General features: G+C 37.8%; 1 protein-coding gene across 1 annotated transcript in view; it reads left to right on the forward strand.

Annotated features, from left to right (window-relative positions):
* Positions 1 to 20,773, forward strand: part of KMT2C (lysine methyltransferase 2C) — a gene marked incomplete in the record, with an annotated part of 4,117,755 nt that overhangs the window by 2,925,715 nt on the left and 1,171,267 nt on the right. Inside the window, 1 exon segment of the mRNA XM_044066891.1 lies at positions 10,577 to 10,759. Within this exon segment, the coding sequence (XP_043922826.1) occupies positions 10,577 to 10,759 (183 nt within the window).

The raw sequence follows: 20,773 nt of genomic DNA on the forward strand, positions 1-20,773 counted from the left end.
AACTATCCTGAAACAGCCACGCTAACATCCATTAGTAGTATACCAGGAGCACTTTATCTGCCCTTCAGTGTTTCCCCTATCAGAAAAAAAAAGATGCACACACACACACACACACACACACACACACACACACACACACACACACACACTCTTTCCTCTTTAAACATTGCTGCTTACAAATCTTCCTAAAACAACCATTTATTTCTTCTAATAAGGTTCTGCACTCCCCTAAAAAGAGAACTATGTATACACTTCTTTAAACCTCTTTGCAAAGCCCAAAACCAATACAGATTCAAATACTGTCAAGTGGCTCCATTTACTTCTCATCAATAAAAAAGTAAAAAAAAATAATTAAAACACAATACTCTCACTTAAGTTAATGCCATAAAATACTATTTGTACTTATCACTGCAATCACAGTATTAATTGGGCTGGCTTCCTGGATGGCTTCCCATGAGACTGAGTTGCTGGCTTGACTTCCTCCTCCCTGTGGGCTGTACCGGGTGGGCTAGCTGGCTCTTTAATTGATAACTAAAACAAAATCTCAGTCCTTTATGGCTGTTGAAACGCTAATAAAAAAGCACTGTACAGCCGATGGCTTTTTGGACTCTTTCCTGCCCTAATCCCCACCCCTTTCGAGAAATGCAGCCAATTGCTTCACAAGTTTAAACACACAGACCTAGCAGAGAACAGCTCTGCCTGTAGATCTGGGTTGGTGATGTAAGTGAATTGCTGTGAAAAAGCTAGAAGTAAGTATGGCTTTTCCATGGCGATTCAATGCTTCAACATAGCAGGATTTTTTAAGTCCTGCTGCTTTATCCAATGGGCAGCGAGATCATTTTTTCCAACCCATGGGTGCCCTGCTTGGTAACAGGATGGGTGGCAGCCTTATTTAGGGGGAATATTTTTGGAAGTAAGATTCCCCATTTCAACAGAATAGAACAGTGAAACTGAATCTAATTCATTTAGTTTAATAGGCTAACAATTTCTATTTTGATTTTAAAACATAACCTTCTATATTAGATTTTTCATTTAACTCCAGATGATGTATACATCCACTATTCTTGTTTCTGCTAATAATGGTTACATAAATTAGTTTTATTCAGAGCTGCACAAGTGGTTCATTGTACAAGGCCTTAAAGGGAGGCTCAGTTGACAGATAACTTTTTGTTTAGTCTCCATATGTAAAAAGGGATGTGACACCAATCTTTTGATTGGATGCCCAAGACCTGGGGCTTCCCTCTGTGGTCAGACAAAATGTGTAACAAAAGAATCTGTAGTTTACATTAGTCACTATATAGTGTGCTTAAGTATGGGTACAAGTTGTGTTTTAAGCATATTTTCTGATGAAGTCTCATAGCATATCATAGCACAGCAGATAAACATTCCTGTGTTTGGTTTTGTATTGCTTCTAGCCATGTTTGTTCTTGTAGTTGTTTTCATATAGATGTGTAAGAGGATATTAACCATAGAGTTATGTTTATAGAATCATTTTATTATATTTCTGCATAAACTGGGGAGGAGGAGAAATAACTTGTATTAGGTATAATATCTTGGGAAAAATTATTGATATCATCTATTTTCCATTATAAATATGTATTTATTCCAATTATCCATCATTGATTGTATTTTATCTAATACTGAATTGTAGTTACAGTGGATATAAAAAGTGTACACACCCCTGTTAAAATCCCAGGTATTTGTGATATAAACAATGAGACCACAATAAATCATTTCAAAACTTTTCCCACCTTTAATGTGACCTATAACTTGTACAATTCAATTGAAAAACAAATCTGTTGGGGGGAAAAATATAAAAAATAAAAAACGTACAATAAGCTGGTTGCATAAGTGTGCACATCCTTAAACTAATACTTTGTTGAAGCACCTTTTGATTTAATTACAGCATTCAGTCTTCTTAGGTACACACCTGCTATCAATTAAAGATACTATGATTAACCCCAAATAAAGTTCAGCTGGCCTAGTAGGATTTTCTTGACATTTAACTCATGTGTCTGCTACAGCAAAAGCTGTGGTTCACAGAGAACTTACAAAGCATCAAAGGGATCTCATTTTTGAAAAGCATGTCAGGATAGTGGTACAAAAAAATGTCCACAGCATTGAATATACCATGGAACACAGTGAAGACAGTCATCAAAAAGTGGAGAAAATATGGGACAACAGTGACATTGCAAAGAACTGGACGTCTGTTCAAAATTGATGAAAAGACGAGACGAAAACTGGTCAGGGAGGCTGCCAAGAGACCTACAGCAACACTGGCGGAGCTGCAGGAATTTCTGGCAAGTACTGGTTGTGTACTACATGTGACAACAATCTCCCGTATTCTCCATATGTCTGGGCTGTGGGGTATGGTTACAAGATGGAAGCCTTTTCTTACACAGAAAAACATCCAGACCCAGCTAAAATTTGTAAAACAATACATCAAGTCTTTCAAAAGCATGTGGGAAAATGTGTTATGGTCTGATGAGACTGAGGTTGAACTTTTTGGCCACAATTCCAAAAGGTATGTTTGGCACAAAAACAACACTTCGAATCACCAAAAGAACACCATCCCCACAGTGAAGCATGGTGGTGGCAGTATCATGCTTTGGAGTTGCTTTAGTCAAGGTGGAGATAATTATGAACAGTTGCAAGTACCAGTCACTTTTGGCCCAAAACCTTCAGGCATCTGCTAGAAGGCTGAATATGAAGAGGAATTTCACCTTTCAACACGACAATGACCCCAAACATGCATCCAAATCAGCAAAAGAATGGCTTCACAGGAAGAAAATTAAAGTTTTGGAATGGCCAGAGCCCAGACCTAAATCCAGTAGAAAATTTGGAGCATGACCTAAAAAGGGCTGTGCATAAGAGATGCCCTCGCAATCTGACAGATTTGGAGTGCTTTTCCAAGGAAGACTGGGCAAATATTGCCAAGTCAACATATGCCATGCTGATAGATTCCTACCCAAGAAGACTGAATGCTGTAATTAAATCAAAAGGTGCTTTAACAAAGTATTAGTTAAGGGTGTGCACACTTATCCAACCAGCTTCTTGTATGTTTCTTATTTTTTATATTTTTCCCCTAACAGATTTGTTTGCTTTTCAATTGAATTGTACAGGTTATAGTCACATTAAAGGTAGGAAAAGTTTTGAAATGATTTATTGTTGTCTCATTTTTTTATATCACATAAACGTGGCATCTTAACAGGGGTGTGTACACTTTTTATATCCACTGCAAATAAGATTGTATCTTGTAGGTATCTGATAAGTGAATACCCAGATACTGAATTCTGCCATCTGTTACAACATATTTAGAGAATTTTCTATTTATATGATTTCTTTTTGCCATTTGTAATTAGTATTTTTGTTTTATTTTCATTAAACTGAAGTCCAGAAATGCTTTGGAATATAATATTAAATCAAATAAAGCTTGTAGAGAATTATTGGAGTTGGCCAATGTTAAAAGTATGTCATCTGCAAACATCTGGAGTTTTAAGCTTAATGTTCTGGTTATTTCTATACCTGTAATTTTGGAGTTTGATCTGACACTATTTGCAAAAGGTTATATCAAAAGTATGAATAAAAGATGATAAAGGACAGTCTTGTTTAGTTCCTTTCATGATATTAACAGGTCCGGATCTATGAGATCCTAGCTTGATAAAAGCTCGGGTATTTTCATACAGAGATTTTATGAGAGTTGAAAAGCCCATCGGGAATTTATACTCTTCCAAAACTAAAATTAAGTAATTCCAATTAGAATCAAAGGCATTGTCTATGTCTAGGGAGATTATAGTCATATCTGTATCTCTGTGTTTATTGTAATCAGTTAATGTTATTATTCTTTTAATATTGTCATATGTATTTCTTCCTTTTATAAATCCTGTTTGGTCTTCATGTATTAACATGGGGAGGAAGTGTTTAAGTCTGTTTGCAAAGATTGCCATAAACATTTTATAGTGTATGTCTAGTAATGTTATGTATGGGTCTATATGATTTACAAAATCTTTCATCTTTGTCTGGTGTTATTATTGGAGATATTAATGAGTATTTCCATGATGGGGGTATAATTATGTCATCTTTAATCATAGTGTATACTTTTAAAATTAATAATAGAGATTAATTTATACATTTCTGGTAATATATTATCTGGTCCAGGAGCTTTATTTGTTTTAAGCTTGTTAATTTGTGATTTGAGTTCATTCATTGTAATTGGTTTATTAATATTTTCTGTTTGCTCTTGTGTTAATCTAGTATGGATATTTTTGTTAAGAAACTTTTTAATTTTATCATCTGAAAGAAATCGGGAGATTTGTAAAATTAAGTGTATTATAATGGAATCTAAAAGCTTCTAGTATATTATTTATATCAGTATCTCTCTTAGTATGAGGATTACTTTTTATAAGTTCTGTTTGCTAGTTGTCTTTGATTATTAGGGTTCATAGAATGAGTTTAATTTATTTTTTTCTAAATTAATGATTATTTTATGACGAAGTATCTCAATATATTTATTATTAAGTTGAACCAATTCTGATATTAAATCAGAGTTTCCTTTTTGTATTTCCAATTTGATTTTATCCACTTTATTTGTATTTCCATCATATCTTTATTCCATGTTTTTCTTTTATTGATATACCATGATATTTTACTGTAAATCTATGCTTTAAGAGAATCTCAACTATACACTTTCAACATATCTTTGGTCATGTTTCTTTTAAAAAATGTAATTATTTCATTTACATAGAAGTCTTTAAAATCAGGTAATTTCATTATATATGATGGTATTCTAGTAATGGGTATTGATTGTATGGGTTCAAGTTCCAGGTCAAATATTAATGTGTTATGGTCTGATAAAAGACAGGATATAACTTTAAACCCTTCTAGTTTTGTTGTTAAATCAATTGAAATGTATACTCTGTATAGCCCAGAGTTAGTTTTATGTCTGTGTGAATAAAAGTAAAAAATAATCAATTTGGATCTGCAAATGTATTAATATCTTTGATAATTGCTGTATCTATGAATTTACTTAAGGCTCTTGAAGTGGGAGATTTTTTTTTTTTTACATTTTGTGTCAGTATCTTGTTCATCCAGAATACAATTAAAGTCTCCCACCAGTATTAGACTTCCCTTTGTTATTTCTTCTAGATATTGGTTTACTGTATTTATTCCAACTCCTTGGATCCAGTATACATTTACCAATGTATACATTTTTCTATTTATTTCAATTGATACTAAACAAAACATTCCTGAAGAATCTTAAGTATTTATTATTTTATAAGCTAGTAAAGTATTTTTCAATAATATAGCTACTCCTCCTCTCCTCTGCTTAAATTGTGAACTTGCCAATATGGTATCATTATTAAAATTTAATTTGTCCTTATCCTCTTCTAAAAGATGTGTTTCTTGAAGAAATATCAGTTGTGGGTTGTGTAAATTTATATATTTGAATAAACCTTTTCTTTTAATATTATTATTTAGACCATTAACATTAATCTATAGACCTTTCATATTTCTCTGGTGTTATATAAATGTATACTTTTATGTCTTTTGAACATTTAGACATGTTATTGGAGAAGGGATCATGTTATGACATATTAATAGATTATGTATTTTTGTAAAAGGCACCAATATTTCAAGTAACAGAATATTTAAGGTCAGTTGTTTTAAGTGTACAACCAGCAATCAACAAGATGAGGGTATAGTACCTCTTGCCTGAATAGTTCAACTACCCAGGCAATCTCTCTTAACACTATTATGTATAATACCTCCTTACCTAGTTAGTTCTATAAAAAAAAGAATCTATGAGCATGTCTATGATGTTAATAGGGGCAAAGAAACTAGTGCACTTTATAAACATAGTAAGATTTGTAATGAGTATAGGTTCAGGTTTTTAGTGGTGGAACAAATTAAGATTGATAGTAGAGGTGGCCCATGGGAGGATGTTCTTGAAAACAAAGAATTATGGTGGCAGGTGAATTTAGAAGCAGGAAAAGAACCAGGATTAAATGATTATTTATCCATTAAATCCTTGCTGAAATTAAAAGCAAATAAAATTTAGTTGTAATAATAACAAAATGACACTAGAGGGGGTAAGATACTAAAGAAACACAATACTATAACAATGAATGGATTCCCTGTTTTTACTTATTTTTTAAGAGCTTTTTATGTATTTAAATAATAAAAAGTATTTAAATATGAAATGTTAGAAGTTTTTATAAGAATTATAGGTAGGTGAAATGTTTTTTAATAACATACATACTTTTTAACATCAAATATACACTTTTATATGTTCAATTAATTAATATTCATGAACCATTGCACTGAACTTGATTTGTTAAATTTAAATGAAAATGAGCTGTTTTATTGGTTTAGTTTTAAATAATTAACTGGAAAAGGTATATAAATGTATTTAATTGGGACATGGAAGTTATCTGATGAAGTCTTGGGTAGACGAAAACGTAATTAGAGAAGGAGCGTTAATATTGTGTTGTGTGAATAAAATCGTTTTTATTACTTGGTTGGAGGAGTTTTCCTTTCGTGGGCACTGGATGTTTGTTTTCTTGGTTGGTTTAGTGCCTAACACAGACTTTTCTTTAGTTCTATAAATGTGTTGTTATTCTTTTAGAATTCAGCACTTGTCAAAGTGGAAAGAGCTTTGCAAGAGTTAATAGACTCTTATTGCATATGTTTTAAGTTTTAACTTATGTAATGCAGTGCACAAATAATCATATTTTCCTACAAATACAACATTCATAAAAATAATGTACATACATATTTATTTCCATATAAATACACACAAACTGATAGTTCAGTCATTGTCAGGTTCAATCAAATACATTAAAAGGTCAGTTCTTGTTACAGCTTTTACTCTGTCCTTTCAAATTCAGTTATTGTTTATCATAAGCTATTCAAACTTTTACCATATACTTGTTATATTCATTCACATTTAGCATGGAATGTTAAATTACTATGCAGTCATATTAAGGTTTTTTTTCTTATTTAAGTTCTCAATCTTTATTCAAAAAACTCAAGTTCAGGGTATCTTATGTTTCTTTAAATACTAGTATTTGAAAGTGTATCCAATAATTTACTATTTTACCATTTCACTCATATGTTTGTATCGTCTTTTCATATCGGCTTAGGCATTGTCTTTTCACCAAGTTCAAAGCTGATAACTGTGTTACTTTTCCGTTTTCTACATTTTAAATTTTGGATTATATTAGTTTGCTTCAGATATTCAAAATTTAATTATGTCTTGGTATTTGATATCAGTATATTTATTTTGTTGTATTACTTAATAATAGTCACCATATCATATTAATTGCAAGCAAATGATTAACTTCCTATACTCTTGGTATAGGTTTTTTTTTTTCTACCAAGACCACTTCTTGTGTGATATTGTATATTGACTGTATATGATTTTAATTATTATCTATAAATGTACAGATTCACTTTACAAATATCACCATTCATGTATGTGAGTGGGTTCAGCACGTATACTTGTATTTGCAAATAGTGACATTCTTTGATTTTTCTGTTGTCATTCTCTTAATAAATGTCTGTGATTCATAAAGATATTGTTTTCAAATTGTATACCTTAGTAATAGTATATGTAATAAGATTCAGCTGGTCTTGTCTGTGTGTCTTTATGTTATTGGAAAAACAGTAAACGAATCACATAAAATTATTAATAACAGAACTTTGCTAGAAAAACATTCCAATAAGTATATTACAACATACTGAGTGTATCTAAAGAATATAGGTCACCATCAAGCTGTCTCTTTACTTCTGGAGCAAGGATTCTGTTTTTTTTATTTAAATCGGATCCGTGTGTACTATGCCTTTAAAATAAGGTATATTTTATTTTAGCAGTTTTTAATTATAGAATTTGAATTAAAGATCTGTCTTTTGTTTTATTTCTAGATACTTTGTTATATCATTAAATTTTATTTATTGCTTTTCTTTTTCCCTTTGAAGTTACAAGTTATTTCTCTGTATCAGTTTCTCCTGCATCTTTATAACTACAGCTCTGTGAGCTGTCCAGGGCACCAGCAGCATTTAAACAGGCTTGCCATGGTTTCTGGTTACAACTCTACTATCCAGCTTCAGTACAAGTTCTTTATTGTGTTTTAGATGATGGCTGTTGTTTTGTTTGTGAATTAAAGGCTTCAAGCCATTTTTTTTTTGTCTAACAAGTGCCCTTTGACCTCGACCTTGGGAGGAGTTGAAAAGAACCAGAAGCGTCAAAACAAGTTTAAAATAGCTTTTAATGTTAAATATTATTATCGCTTCTCTGGAGGTACTCTATTTGGCATTAAAAAGCTGCTTGCGACTTAATTTCTTATTTTAAAGATTTGAGCCGCATTATTTTGATATCTTCTTACTGCGCTGTTTGACCTCAATCTTGTGAGCAGTCAAAATGTGCCAGAAACCATTAAGTATGCTCCTGCTGGTTTTAATGGCAAAACAAAAGCTCTGCTTCACAGGGAAAGATAAAAATGGCTTGCAAGCCCAGTGGGAAGCAAGCTATGCTTAAAATTGTCAGAAGAGAGAAGGTATGACTCCTGCTAATACATACATTTGGAGTATACTGTTCTAATCTTTTATAAATGAGTCTAGTTATTGTTTTTTTTATATTTTGTGGTCTGAAATCCGCCCAAAGGCTAATTAAAAACATATGCCTTGTTCTAGTCATAAAAAGCATAGAATGTAATAAGATATTCATATGTTGGAATGTTTTTTCTCAGTATTCTTAAGTTAACTCAATTAAATCAAGTAAAATAATTAATGCATAGTACCCTAACACACAGCAATCACAGTCTGTATATTAATCATATAGCAGAAGCTTACTTTTTCATTTTTCATTCATTTTTTTTGGTGTGTGAGTAGATGACACCATTTTTAAACAATGCTTTCATTTCTAAGTAAAGTTATATATAGTACTTTAATATTTAATTTATTCAAATAAGCATAAATGTTTCATTTGAATTATATGTTAGTGTTATGCTTTATAATCAGCTTTAATGTTAGTTTTCAGAGAATAATCTTATAACTGAAAAAAGAACATGTTTTAATAGATGACTTTCATAGTAGGAAGTTTAGTTGGAAGATTTTACCTTGTTGGCTAAACATTTTTAACATATGTATACCTGTATATTTACTTGTCTTTCAGTTTTATTCTTTTGTTCTACAGTTTTCCAACTGTTCTTTTCAGCATTTTTTTGGAGTACTATTAGTCCAATCCATTGTATCCACTTGTGTAAAAACATTGTTGCTAGATAAGTATTTTGTTGCCAATTCTACAGTTTTAAATATTTTTATACCCTCTGGGAAGGAAGACTTTCAGTCTTGCTGGAAATAATAGGTGTGTTTTCAGTTACTTCTTTAAGGCTTTTATTAAGGGAAGGAATTGCCTCCTCATAGAGACTACAGTTGTAGACTAGTCATTGTCAAATCTGATTAAAGCATCTTGAAATGTAATAGGCGAGTTAGCCCATGCATTTCTTAGTATCAATTCTTTATCTTGTGTAGAAAATAGTCTTACAGTTATAGACCTTGGCTTGTTTTTGGATGTAGATGTATTTTCCATTGCTGTTAATGATCTGTGGACACGTTCGATACCAAAAAATAGTGCTTCACGCAATTTCAGTATGTCAGGAATCCAGTATGAAAGAAAGTTAATTAAATTGTCCCCTTCACTTTTCTCAGGTAGTCAATATATCTGGATGGTGTTCCTCCTTGTTCTGTTTTCTGGGTCGTCTAATTTCTCCAGTAGATAGGTGTTTGTTTTAATAAAAACTCTGTTTGGTGTTCTTCTGTGAGTCTAGAGTCCATATCATTTAGTGATTGTTCTACAACATATCTCCTTTTTGTTGTAAAACTATTTATTGTAGTTGCTTCAGTTGTTGGGAATATTTATCTTTAAAAGTATACAGTTTATCAATCTTGTCAATTTTTAATGACAAGTTCTGAATGTTGGAGAACACTAAATGCAGTTCCTTCTTGAGGGCAGAATCTTGTGAAGAGTTCAAATGGCTCATTCTGAAGTGTTGATGGTACTTGTTTTCTGCTGCTTAATTTGACAGGATTTTTTTGGAGTCAGGTGATAAAAATTCCTCAGTATATTCTCCAAGGTATTAGGAGATGATTGGTGATGAAATTATCCTCAGTTTGTTTCCTAATTATTACAGTTCCTGTCAGAAATAGTATTGAAGTAAGGGAGCTGAGAGATTTTGCTGCTACCAGTTCACCATCTTGGCCACACATCCCTTTATTGCTATTTCTTGATGTGTAAGAAGGTACTTACTAGTGGGTGTATGGGGGGGGGGCTTAAATATGTGGCAAGTGAATGTGCATTTGTAGTTGAAGTATTATGTCACAGCATGAGTCATCAAGAGTGAGCATCCATACTGAGTGAAAGTACTTCCAAACTAAGATGTTGGAAGTTTAATTATTGGAAAACTTAAGTCAAACTCTAAGGCCCACAGAGAAGGTGGTGTTATATGTCAACTGATATGGTAACAGTATATATGTTGTTTAAAAATGCTTTAATTACTGTTTATTTCATTCTTTCTAGCAAAAAGCCAGAGATAATCGAGCAGCCCTCCGTATCAATAAGGTCCAGATGTCCAGTGATACAATGAAAAGGCAACAGCACCAAGACAACACAGATCAAAGCACTCGCTTGGACTCTGAACTTTTCAGAGATCCACTTAAGCAGAAGGAATCAGAACATGAACAGGAGTGGAAGTTTAGACAGGTAACCGGGTAGAGTGACAGTTTCACTGTGTTGTATTAGATTATTGCATTTGTATGCTTTTAAGTTGTAAAGTGCAAGAGGAGTGTCTGTAATGTTAGTAACTTAGATTACTTTGTTTACTCATTGAATAACCTGGATGGAATATCATATTAAGTTTCTTTGGCAACTATCTTTGTACACATTGGAGCTTGTACACGAGCTGAGGTAATTAAACATTTTTCTAGACAGTAACATATAATTTCTTTTTATTTGGTTTTATCCATTAGGTCGTTGTACATTAAACTCCTCCAGTCACCCAGTTAATGGCAAGCATTTATCATCAACTGTACTGCCACCATCCTAATCAGCTGCAATTTAATCACCAGTCCTAGTGAAGATATAAAGGGGGATTGAAGGTGCCCTTTCCTTCCCTAGTGATTACTCGCCATTGTTACTGATGACATACCAGTTGAATTTCCTTATGTGCAGCCTTAGGGAGGGGGCATAATACAGTGGAAGCCATGAATACTGGTCCCCAACATGGTTCCCTGGCCATGACAGCAGTTTTTTAGTGTCAGGACCTGAAAGTATTATGTAATGGTTTCCACTTTTTCTTGAGGGAGGAATTTCATGTGGTTGCTTGGAGTCCAGTAAAGTTGCTAAAAACTCCACTGTGTTAGAAGGGTGAGACTTGACTTGGCTGGTGTTGAAAGAATATCCTTGGTTTTGATATCTGTGGTCATTTGCAGAGCCCTCTCTACCACCTCTTCGGATTGTGCAGTCATCCTTGCTGAGATAAAATGGAAATCCCTTGGTTCTACAAAAAGCAATAATTTGAGTCAGACCCTTTGGAGCAGCCACTCCAAACCACAGGGAACTAAACTGATGGATGAAACCCCCCTGCCTCAGGCCTGAAAAAGCATCTGTGGACGTTCTACATGTTTCACTGTTGCAATCATCACATTTGTGTTTTCCCTGCCAGGGTAGCCCTCAGCCGGCCTGAATACCGGAGGCTTAGTATTTCTGCATCAGTTGCTGTTGCTTCAGGACTGACGTCAGGTTGTCAGTAGTGTAAAGTAAGGCAGCTGATGCCATTACATCGGTCTTTCTTGCCATGGAGCCCGAAGCAGAACCAGTTCACACAAGTGCCGGTCAGCCGCTACCTGAGTTTTATCTACCAATTTGAAGCTGAAGTCTTCTAAAGCTAAGTACCCCGTTGGGGATCCTTTTTTCTTGCGCTAACCAAATTAACAGTTGTCTCACCTGTGGAAAGCAAATACCACACCGAGACTTTAATTCTTACTGCTTCACTTGTTTAGGCCCAGACCATGACGTCCCCCGCTGTCACTTCTGTGCTTTGTTCAACGCCAGAATTATCTGTCATCAGGCCCTTATTGTAGCTAGATATTTTCACTTACAGTACTTGAACTCCGATATTGCTTCAGTAAGCCAACCGACAACAGATCTTCAGAAAGAATGTAACGATAAAGACAGAGACAGACCGCACAGATCCAAACCTACCGACGACGCTTCCGTTAAACTAGTCGTCAGTTCTCCAGTCCTTAGTGAGGAGCTGTCACAGCCCCTGGTGCCTGCTTCTGTGGATTCACAGGCTGCTACCAAGACACTTTTGGAGTCCGGTATGCCGCAAAACTATTCTTCGACTAAGGATCCTGCGGTCGTCTCTACCTTGGATGGGTCCGGAGCCACTGAGCAGGCACCGGTTTCCGAGTAAGTCCTTCGCACTACCGATTCTCGACACAAACAGACGTCTTCTTTCGCGACTACCATTCTTTCGAAAACTACCAAGTTTCTTAGGCCCATGGTACGAACCACACCCAAGAAACCAATGACCCAGTCTCAGGCACCTGCTTCCTTGCCTCAGTCTCAAATGCTTAAAATGGCAGAAGACCTTATAATGCTGATCAGGGGAAGCCAAGCTACCCCCTCCAAAAGGAAAAGAGATCTGTCCCCTGTAGTTTTGTCCGAAGAAGAGTCAGATTACTGTGATGCATCTAAATATGAAGACATGCAACCCCTCTCTACTTATAAGAATTCTGATGCAGAGGATTCCATTCCTTTTGCCTTTCTCCCAGAGGATTTTTCCTTTGAGGAAACTCCTTCCTACCTTAAGGGAGCATTTCCAATGGGAGAGTCAGGACTACCCTCAGTCTAAAAAGAGACTCTGAATTCTTAGATCTTCCACAGCACAGACCCTTGGCCATCCCCCCAGTGCTGGATGTAGTGAAGGATGTTTTCCTGGAATCCAGCTTGATTCCTGATACCCTCCCTCCTACACCCAGAAAACCAGACAGGTACTATAGAGTCCGTGACTCTCACATATTTCTTTTTAAAAGTCCTACTGCTGACCCTGAGGTCATTTCTCAAGGACCTAAAGGGATTAAAGCAACCTCTGCTAAGAATCCCACTCCCTCAGATAGGGATTCCTGAGCACTAGACAGATGGGGTAAAAAAGTATACACCTCAGCTACTCTTGCTGTCAGGGCACTAAATTGTCAGTTCCGTATGCTAAAATTTCAGTAACATACCCTGGAGCTCCTCAAACAAAAAATGTCTTCCTTTCCTGCGTGTGCAGAATCTAAAGAGTTACAAGAGTTAATGCATTGTGCAAGTCAAGTAACTAAACACACCTTGGACTGTGGATTTGATGCCCTAGATGCTTCTTGCAGGGCAGCAGTCACTGGATCTGTCATTAGAAGGCATGCATGGCTTAAGGAACAGCCCTTGCCAGACCATGTCAAATCTGAATTGTTGGATGCCCCCTTGCACAAAGACAACGTATTTGGCACTAAGGCAGAAGAGGTCTTAAAAAAGATGGAAGAAAAAGCAAAATCTATGCAGACAGTTAAGGATTTCTTACAGGTCCAGCCACCCAGGTTCAGCAGGCATTGTCCCACCAAGCACTGGTCTTTTCCTGCTCCCACTAAGCCAGTCCAGTCCAGACTCCGGGGAACCAGACCCCCCCCCCCCCAGACAGCAGCCAGAGAGAATGCAGAGATCTAAGCAGTGGACTCCCTCCACTTCAAAACCAGGGAGGTCTAAGCCACCCCCTTATGTTAAGAACTCACAATGACTCACTTCCCCCACCCCCCCCTGCCCACCTTCACTTACCCCTAGGAGGAAAACTCTCCTTTCACGCAAACCTGGGCCTCCATTACCAACGACCGCTAGTTTCTCAACATAATGTCCCAGGGATACAGATTTTCTTTCCACACCCTTCCTACCCCAAAAGGGTTCTCAGATATACCTCCAAACCAGTGGGCAGAGACACAAAAGCAAGTCCTTTCCCTGCTCTCTATGAGGACAGTAGAACAGAGAGGCCAAGGTTTCTACTCCAGACTTTTTCTGGTAACCAGAAAAGAGGGCACCTAGTGCCCCATTCTTGATCTGTCCATTCTAAACACCTTCCTGGTGATCCCAAAAATTCAAAATGCTCACCTTCCAGCAGCTGCTACCCATGCTCTCCAAGGATGCTTGGCTAGCCACCCTAGATCTAAAAGGTGCCTATCTCCATATTCCTATCAGGGAATCATGCAGGAAATATCTCCGTTTCAGGGCAGGATCTCAGCACTTTCAGTTCTCTGCGCTTCCCTTTGGCTTATCTACTGCTCCCAGAGTTTTCACAAAATGTCTGGCTCTGGCCATTGCCTTTGCAGACAAAGGAATATCCAGATTTACCCATACTTAGATGACTGCCTAATTCAGGCAGACAGCCAGGAAAAGCTGCTCAAGCACCTGATATTTGTAAAGTCCCTACTAACCTACCTAGGGAACACAATCAACGAAAAGAAATCTAAACAGGTGCCCACCCAAAGGATTATATTCCTGGGAGCAAGCCTGGACACAGCATCCCAGATGGCATTCCTTACACCAGAAAAGCAAAATTTTCCTAACAGCCTACTTCTCTCAACTAGCCACCAGACCCCAGCTGTTTGCAAGGAAGATCCTGCAAGCTCTGGGGTTCATGGCATCTTGTATACTACTCATTCCATATGCCAGACTGCATATGAGGAAACTTCAGTGGTACCTAAAAAGCCTTTGGTGTCAGCACTCTCAAGACCTGGAGACTCTAATACCTATAATTCCTTGCCTCAGAAAAGATTTTCTTTGGTGGACAACAGCATGCTTCCACAACAAGGGGGACTACTTTTCTCACCCCCCCCCCCCCGCTGCCCAGACCCTCACCACAGACACATCAGACTATGCCTGGGGTGCACACCTGGAGAGCAGGTGCATATAGGGCCAATGGAGCCCACGGCAAAGCCCTCTGCACATCAGCCAAAAAGCGATGATGGCTGTCCAGCATGCCTTGATAGCTTTCACGCCCCTACTCTCCCCAGGGGCTCTCCTGATCAAAACAATCAACACCACTGTAATGTGGTATATCAACAAGCAGGGAGGGACTCCTACCCTCTTCAGGCTGGCCATGGCCCTTTGGCGCACAGCCTCTGCCATGCAGCTCCACCTGTTAGCACAATTCTTACCAGGTTCTCTCAACTCTCTTGCAGACCAGTTAAGCAGAAATCTTCTGGACCCACATGAGTGTCAGCTCAATAGAAGAACCTTCACCCTAATAACTCAGAAATGGGGCTCCCCGAAGGTTGACCTCTTTGCCTCCCACACCAACCATCACCTCAGCAAATTCTGCACCAGGGAGCATCACTGCATGGCTTGGAAAGTGGATGCCCTCTCCTTCCCCCTGAGTCAATCTATCGGTTTATGCCTTTCCTCCACTACCTCTCATCCCCAGGGTACTGCTCAAAATAAAGGAGGAAAAACCAAGGACAATTCTTATAGCTCCAGACTGGCCTTGCCAGCACTGGTACCCCTTGCTGCACAGACTGTCCCCACTGCCACCATGGCATCTTCGTCATATTCCAAACCTCGTGACCCAGAAGGAAGTGGAATTCATGCATCCCCAATTGCAGACACTCAATTTGGCAGCTTGGCTTATTCCCTAACCCCCTATCAATGTGCCAGTCTCAGTAAACAGGTTCTAGATGTTATACATGAGGCCAGACGCCCTAGCACTAGAAAGTCTTATGCTGACAAATGGAAAAGGTTCTGCACCTGGATTCAGGCTAAGGGAGCGAATACTACACAGCCCTCCCTCCCTCTCATCCTGGATTACTTAGCTGACCTACTACACAGTGGCCTTTCATTTTCCTCTATTAAAATTCATGCTTCTGCTATCTCTGCTCATTTTCCCACTGAGCAGCCCCTTTTCCCATACCCCTTGATCAAACCATTCCTAAGAGGGGCTAGCAACTTGAAGCCACCCACACAAGCACCAACCCCAGCTTGGTGCCTTAACTTGTGTTGGAAAAGCTCACCCTGCTCCCCTTCGAACCCACTTCTGCAGAGCTAAAATTTCTCTTCTGGAAGATGGCTTTCCTTCTGGCCATCACTTCAGCCAGAAGAGTCTCCGAGATGCAAGCACTCATGGCTGTGGAACCCTTCATCATCTTCCATGTTGACAGGGTATCCCTCAGGACTAACCCATCCTTCATGCCCAAGGTGGTGTCCACTGTGGCTCTCAACCAATCCATTCATTTGCCCACCTTTTTTCCTAATCCTCAGAACAAGGGGGAAAGGATCCTGCACTCTCTAGATGTGCATAGATAGCTCAGATTCTATCTGGACAGGACTAAATCCTTCAGAAAGTCTGATCAATTGCTGGTTAGCTTTGCTACAGGGTCAGAAGGCAAAGCCATCTCCAAACAAACCATTTCCAAATGGATAGCACACTGCATCCATTTCTGCTACAAACAACACAGAAAGCCTCCCCCCAAGGGGTTCAAGACTCACTCCACCAGAGCAGCCTCCACCTCTGCAGCTTTCATCAGATAATCCCACTGGGGACATCCTGCAGGCTACCACATGGACATCTGTTCACACTTTTACCAAACATTACCACCTGCCTCTCTTCTCCAAATCCAGGGCAGGGTTTGCCTCTGCAGTCTTGCAGGGCATCCTAGCCAGCCCCTAGCTTCCCTGACTGCCTCCACCCATTTCCTTAGCTTTGGGACTCAACCCAAATGTGATGACTGCAACAGTGAAACATGAAGAACATAGTACAGTTTTGTGCACTTACCATAAATGTAGATGTTCGAGTGTATTCACTGTTTCGGTCCTGGTTTCCCTCCCTCCATCCCTTTTTCTTCTTTATACTTACAAGGGACATATTGGTATTTACTTTCTAATGGTGGGAGTCTTCCACCAGAACCTGGCTCCTACTCGGGGTCTCCTGACAGGTTAGGGCAAGAAAAACTGATGTAATGGCATCGGCTGCCTTACTTTATAGTACTGACAATCTGACGTCAGTCCTGAAGAGACAGCAACCGACAAAGAAATACTTCTAGTATTCGAGCCAACCAAGGGCTACCCTGGCAGGGATAACCCAAATATGATGACTGCAACAGTGAATACACTCGAACATCTACATTTATGGTAAGTGTACACAACTATACTTTCCTGTGAATTTGGGGTATGGAGGTGGATATCTTTTTTCTTCTTTGTGAAACTCAACTTTGTTAAACTCTCAATTTATCAAGTAGCATGTGTCCAAAAACAACATAAATAATGTGTTACAGTCATACACATACTAAATTCATATATTCACTTTTTGTTCATTAGCTTTACATTTTAAAAATGTTGACTTCCTCCCACAGTCATATAAACTTTATGCCATTCAGCTCTTTTTCACTTTTTACACCATGTTCAGTGTCCCCACAGCATTCTTTTCTTCATCATCATTGTGGTCACCAATATGGCTGTATTGATCCTACACTTACCAATGAAAGGTATACATCAGATTGTTTCCTTTGCTTTGCCAGCCCTCCTGCCATAGCTGGCCTTAAGCATAGGCCAACTAGGGAACTGGCTAGGGTACCACTTTAGCAGGGTTGCTTTTCAAGTATGTATTTGTTTATTTTTTGTAGTAAAGAAGTGGTTCCTCTAAAATGTGTTGAATGAATACACAAAAAACTTGAGTAAGGCAAACTGTGAAAAAAAAAAAAGTAAAACGTAATCTGGATGATGTAGGTAGACCAGGATGGGAGCACCAGGTGGTGTGTTGGGGGGGGGGTGCTGTGGAACCCTTTTGCCTAGGGTACCAGTTGACCAAAGGTTTGCCTCCTGCAACATCTTTATTTTCTTTACAGTATGTAACATTTCTTTTAGGGTTCAAGATGTTCTTGAGGTTTGTGCTTTTTTTAGCTGCTAACAGAATTAGTAAGACATTTTTATACGTTGCTCATTCAGCTCCCTTATTCCAATTCAGTAGCATCATCTACTTATGAATTTTGAGTTACTCCCCTTTCTGCCATTGGGTATTTCACAGGCTCTTTAAACTCTGTCAACTGCACATACTCCCAAAAACATGCTGTTAGTTCCCCCTCTCAGTTCCAACATGTCCAGTATACTGTGAACCTGAGTGAAGATTCTTTGCAATCTACTAGTATTGTAAAATATTTGTGTAAGCATTTCTATGGAAATTTCCAGAAATGTCGAACCCTGCACATTCCCCTCATTGATCTTTTATTATTTGTTCTCCCAACTTTTTCCCTGGTCTTGCCTAAGGTTGCTGATTGATGTGTTGTAATTATCATATATAATTTTATATGGCCTATTAATTATCCCCTTTTTAATAGCCGTATCTCTTGTCACCTCCACCAAGTGTTCTTCCAGATAACACACACACACACACACACACACACACACTCACACTCTCTGGTAAAGTCTTCTTGTTGCATCGGCATATCTTTCCATTTTGGTTTGTTCTTCTCTACTTGCACTACATGTAATAGCTGTAATTGTGTGACATTAAAGTTCAACTTTAATCAGGCAACCCCTGTGCTCCCTTGCCCCTTCAATAAGATTACTTAATTCCACTTAACCCTAGATAGCTTTCCCTCCCAAATAAAATTTTCGGTTCCTTATTTGTTTGCTGAACATATATTATCTGGTTGTGCCCAGCATATAGAACCAGTTGCCATGGCTTGTATTAAGCTGTTTAACACCATAGTCAAATATGCCCACTCCCTTCGAATTATCTTCTCTTCAGTATCCTCTCACATATGTTTCACTGATAGCAAAGAGTCTTTTCTAAGCCATACTCATACACATTTTATTTGTTCATGCTTCCAAAGGTACAGGAATTGTTGCACTAATCCATGTGTGTGCACATAGTTTGCAGATATGGCTTTTGTTTTATTTACATTTATTTTAGAACCTGAAAACATTTGGAACTGTCTTAAGGTATTCCACAACAAGGGAAAGACATGCTCTAGAATTGTCAAATGCCGTATTATATTGTCCACAAACTATACTATGCCTTCTGTCAGCTGTTCCACTTATATCCTTGAGTGTTTGTAGGGAAAGAGGACGTGTCTACATTGTTCCTCTAGAAAAACTCAGTCTGTCTGACAAATCCTCTCCTACTTTTGTTCTTGCTTCTTACCCAGTAGATATCTTTTCTTATTGACTTGATTATTTAAACAGGGAGTAGAAGGTCTGCCATTACTCTACACATAAAATAACAATTTACCTTATCAAAATCTTTCTGTGTGTCCAGGCTAATCAATGATGATGGTAATTTTCATTTTATGCTTTGCTTCCTAATAGATTATTAAAGTTCTTTCGATATTCTAATATGTCTGCTTTCCCCTCAGTAAATCCACACTGATCTAGGTCTGTCAAATTTAGTTGCACTTTTAATATCTCTTTTAGCTAATATAGACATAATTACTTGATGCTTTATATGATGATGATTTAATATTGAAAGTGGTCTGTGTGAAGTAGGGTCTGCAGGGTCCTTCATCTCCTTGGGTAAATGCAAGTAATCTCTCCCATTTAATGCACTTTCTTCAGTTTCTTCCACGTCATTATTCGGGTCCATTCTCCAAATTTCTGTGGGTATACCATCCATCCCTGGTGAATAACCTGTAGCCTCTCTACCTGTTACATTTTGTATTTCTTCCTTCACTGTACTAGCAACTAACATTTTTAGCTTAAATCTCCTCAACTTTTGGCAGTCAAGGTTTACCATGAAATTCTCAGTCATAACGTTTTCCTAATCTTCTCATTCATCTGCATTGTAGGAACATTCATAAAATACCCCAAATATTTCCCCTAATTAATTCTGGTGTGGTAGTGGGAGATTAGGTGGGGTGGTGGCAGTTGCAGTTGGCTAGGTATTTTTTCAGTTATTTTTTGAAGAGGAGCGAAGATTGGATGTGTCATATGTTAGATAGGCGTTTGTTCCAGGTTTGAGATATGGAGCATTTATAAAGTAATCTGCCTATTGTTTTGTTGGACTTGTAGGTGTTCAGTAGAGCTTGGTCAATGCTATGGACAAATCATGCAGGTTTGTAGAGGGATAGGAGGGTGGACAGGGAAGGACAGTTTTCAGGTCTGTAGAAAATGTGCAATTTGTAGGTGTGAAAGTTGGAGTAGTTGCGGGAACTAAAGCCACTGAAGTTTTTTTAGTGGAAGAAGTGATGGGATTTTTAGGGGAGATTACAGGCAAATCTGGCTGTCTGGTTGTAGGTTTGTTCGAGTTTGGTTAGGAGATTTGTTTGGATATGTGTGAAAATAGGGGAAACGTAGAGTAGGCAGGGGAGGAGATAGGCTTGGACAAGTGAGGTCCTAGCGGTGTTAGTTAAGAATTTTTTGTGCCTATATAGCAAACCTGTACATGATGTAAGAAATACGCCATCTAACATTTAGCCTGTTCTGCTGCTACCACAACATAAACATAATTGTAATCTTGTTACCTCTGATGCTTATTTATGTGACAGTTGCCCTATGCTTTTCCTTCTCTGCCTCTTTTTCCAAAACTTTCTCAGCAAAAGAGTCCTGCTCCAGCCAAATCTTCCATCCTTCAACCTGACCCTATAAAGGATAGGATTTTAATTTCTCAAACACCTCTTCTCTTATGAGATTGTTCAAGTCCTACAAGAGGCCAAGAGACCCACTACTAGAAAATCTTAGACTGTGAAATGGAAAAGGTTT

Source organism: Protopterus annectens, chromosome 3.part1 (assembly GCF_019279795.1).
Source record: "Protopterus annectens isolate FY-2018-M chromosome 3.part1, PAN1.0, whole genome shotgun sequence".
NCBI classification, from domain to species: domain Eukaryota; kingdom Metazoa; phylum Chordata; order Ceratodontiformes; family Protopteridae; genus Protopterus; species Protopterus annectens.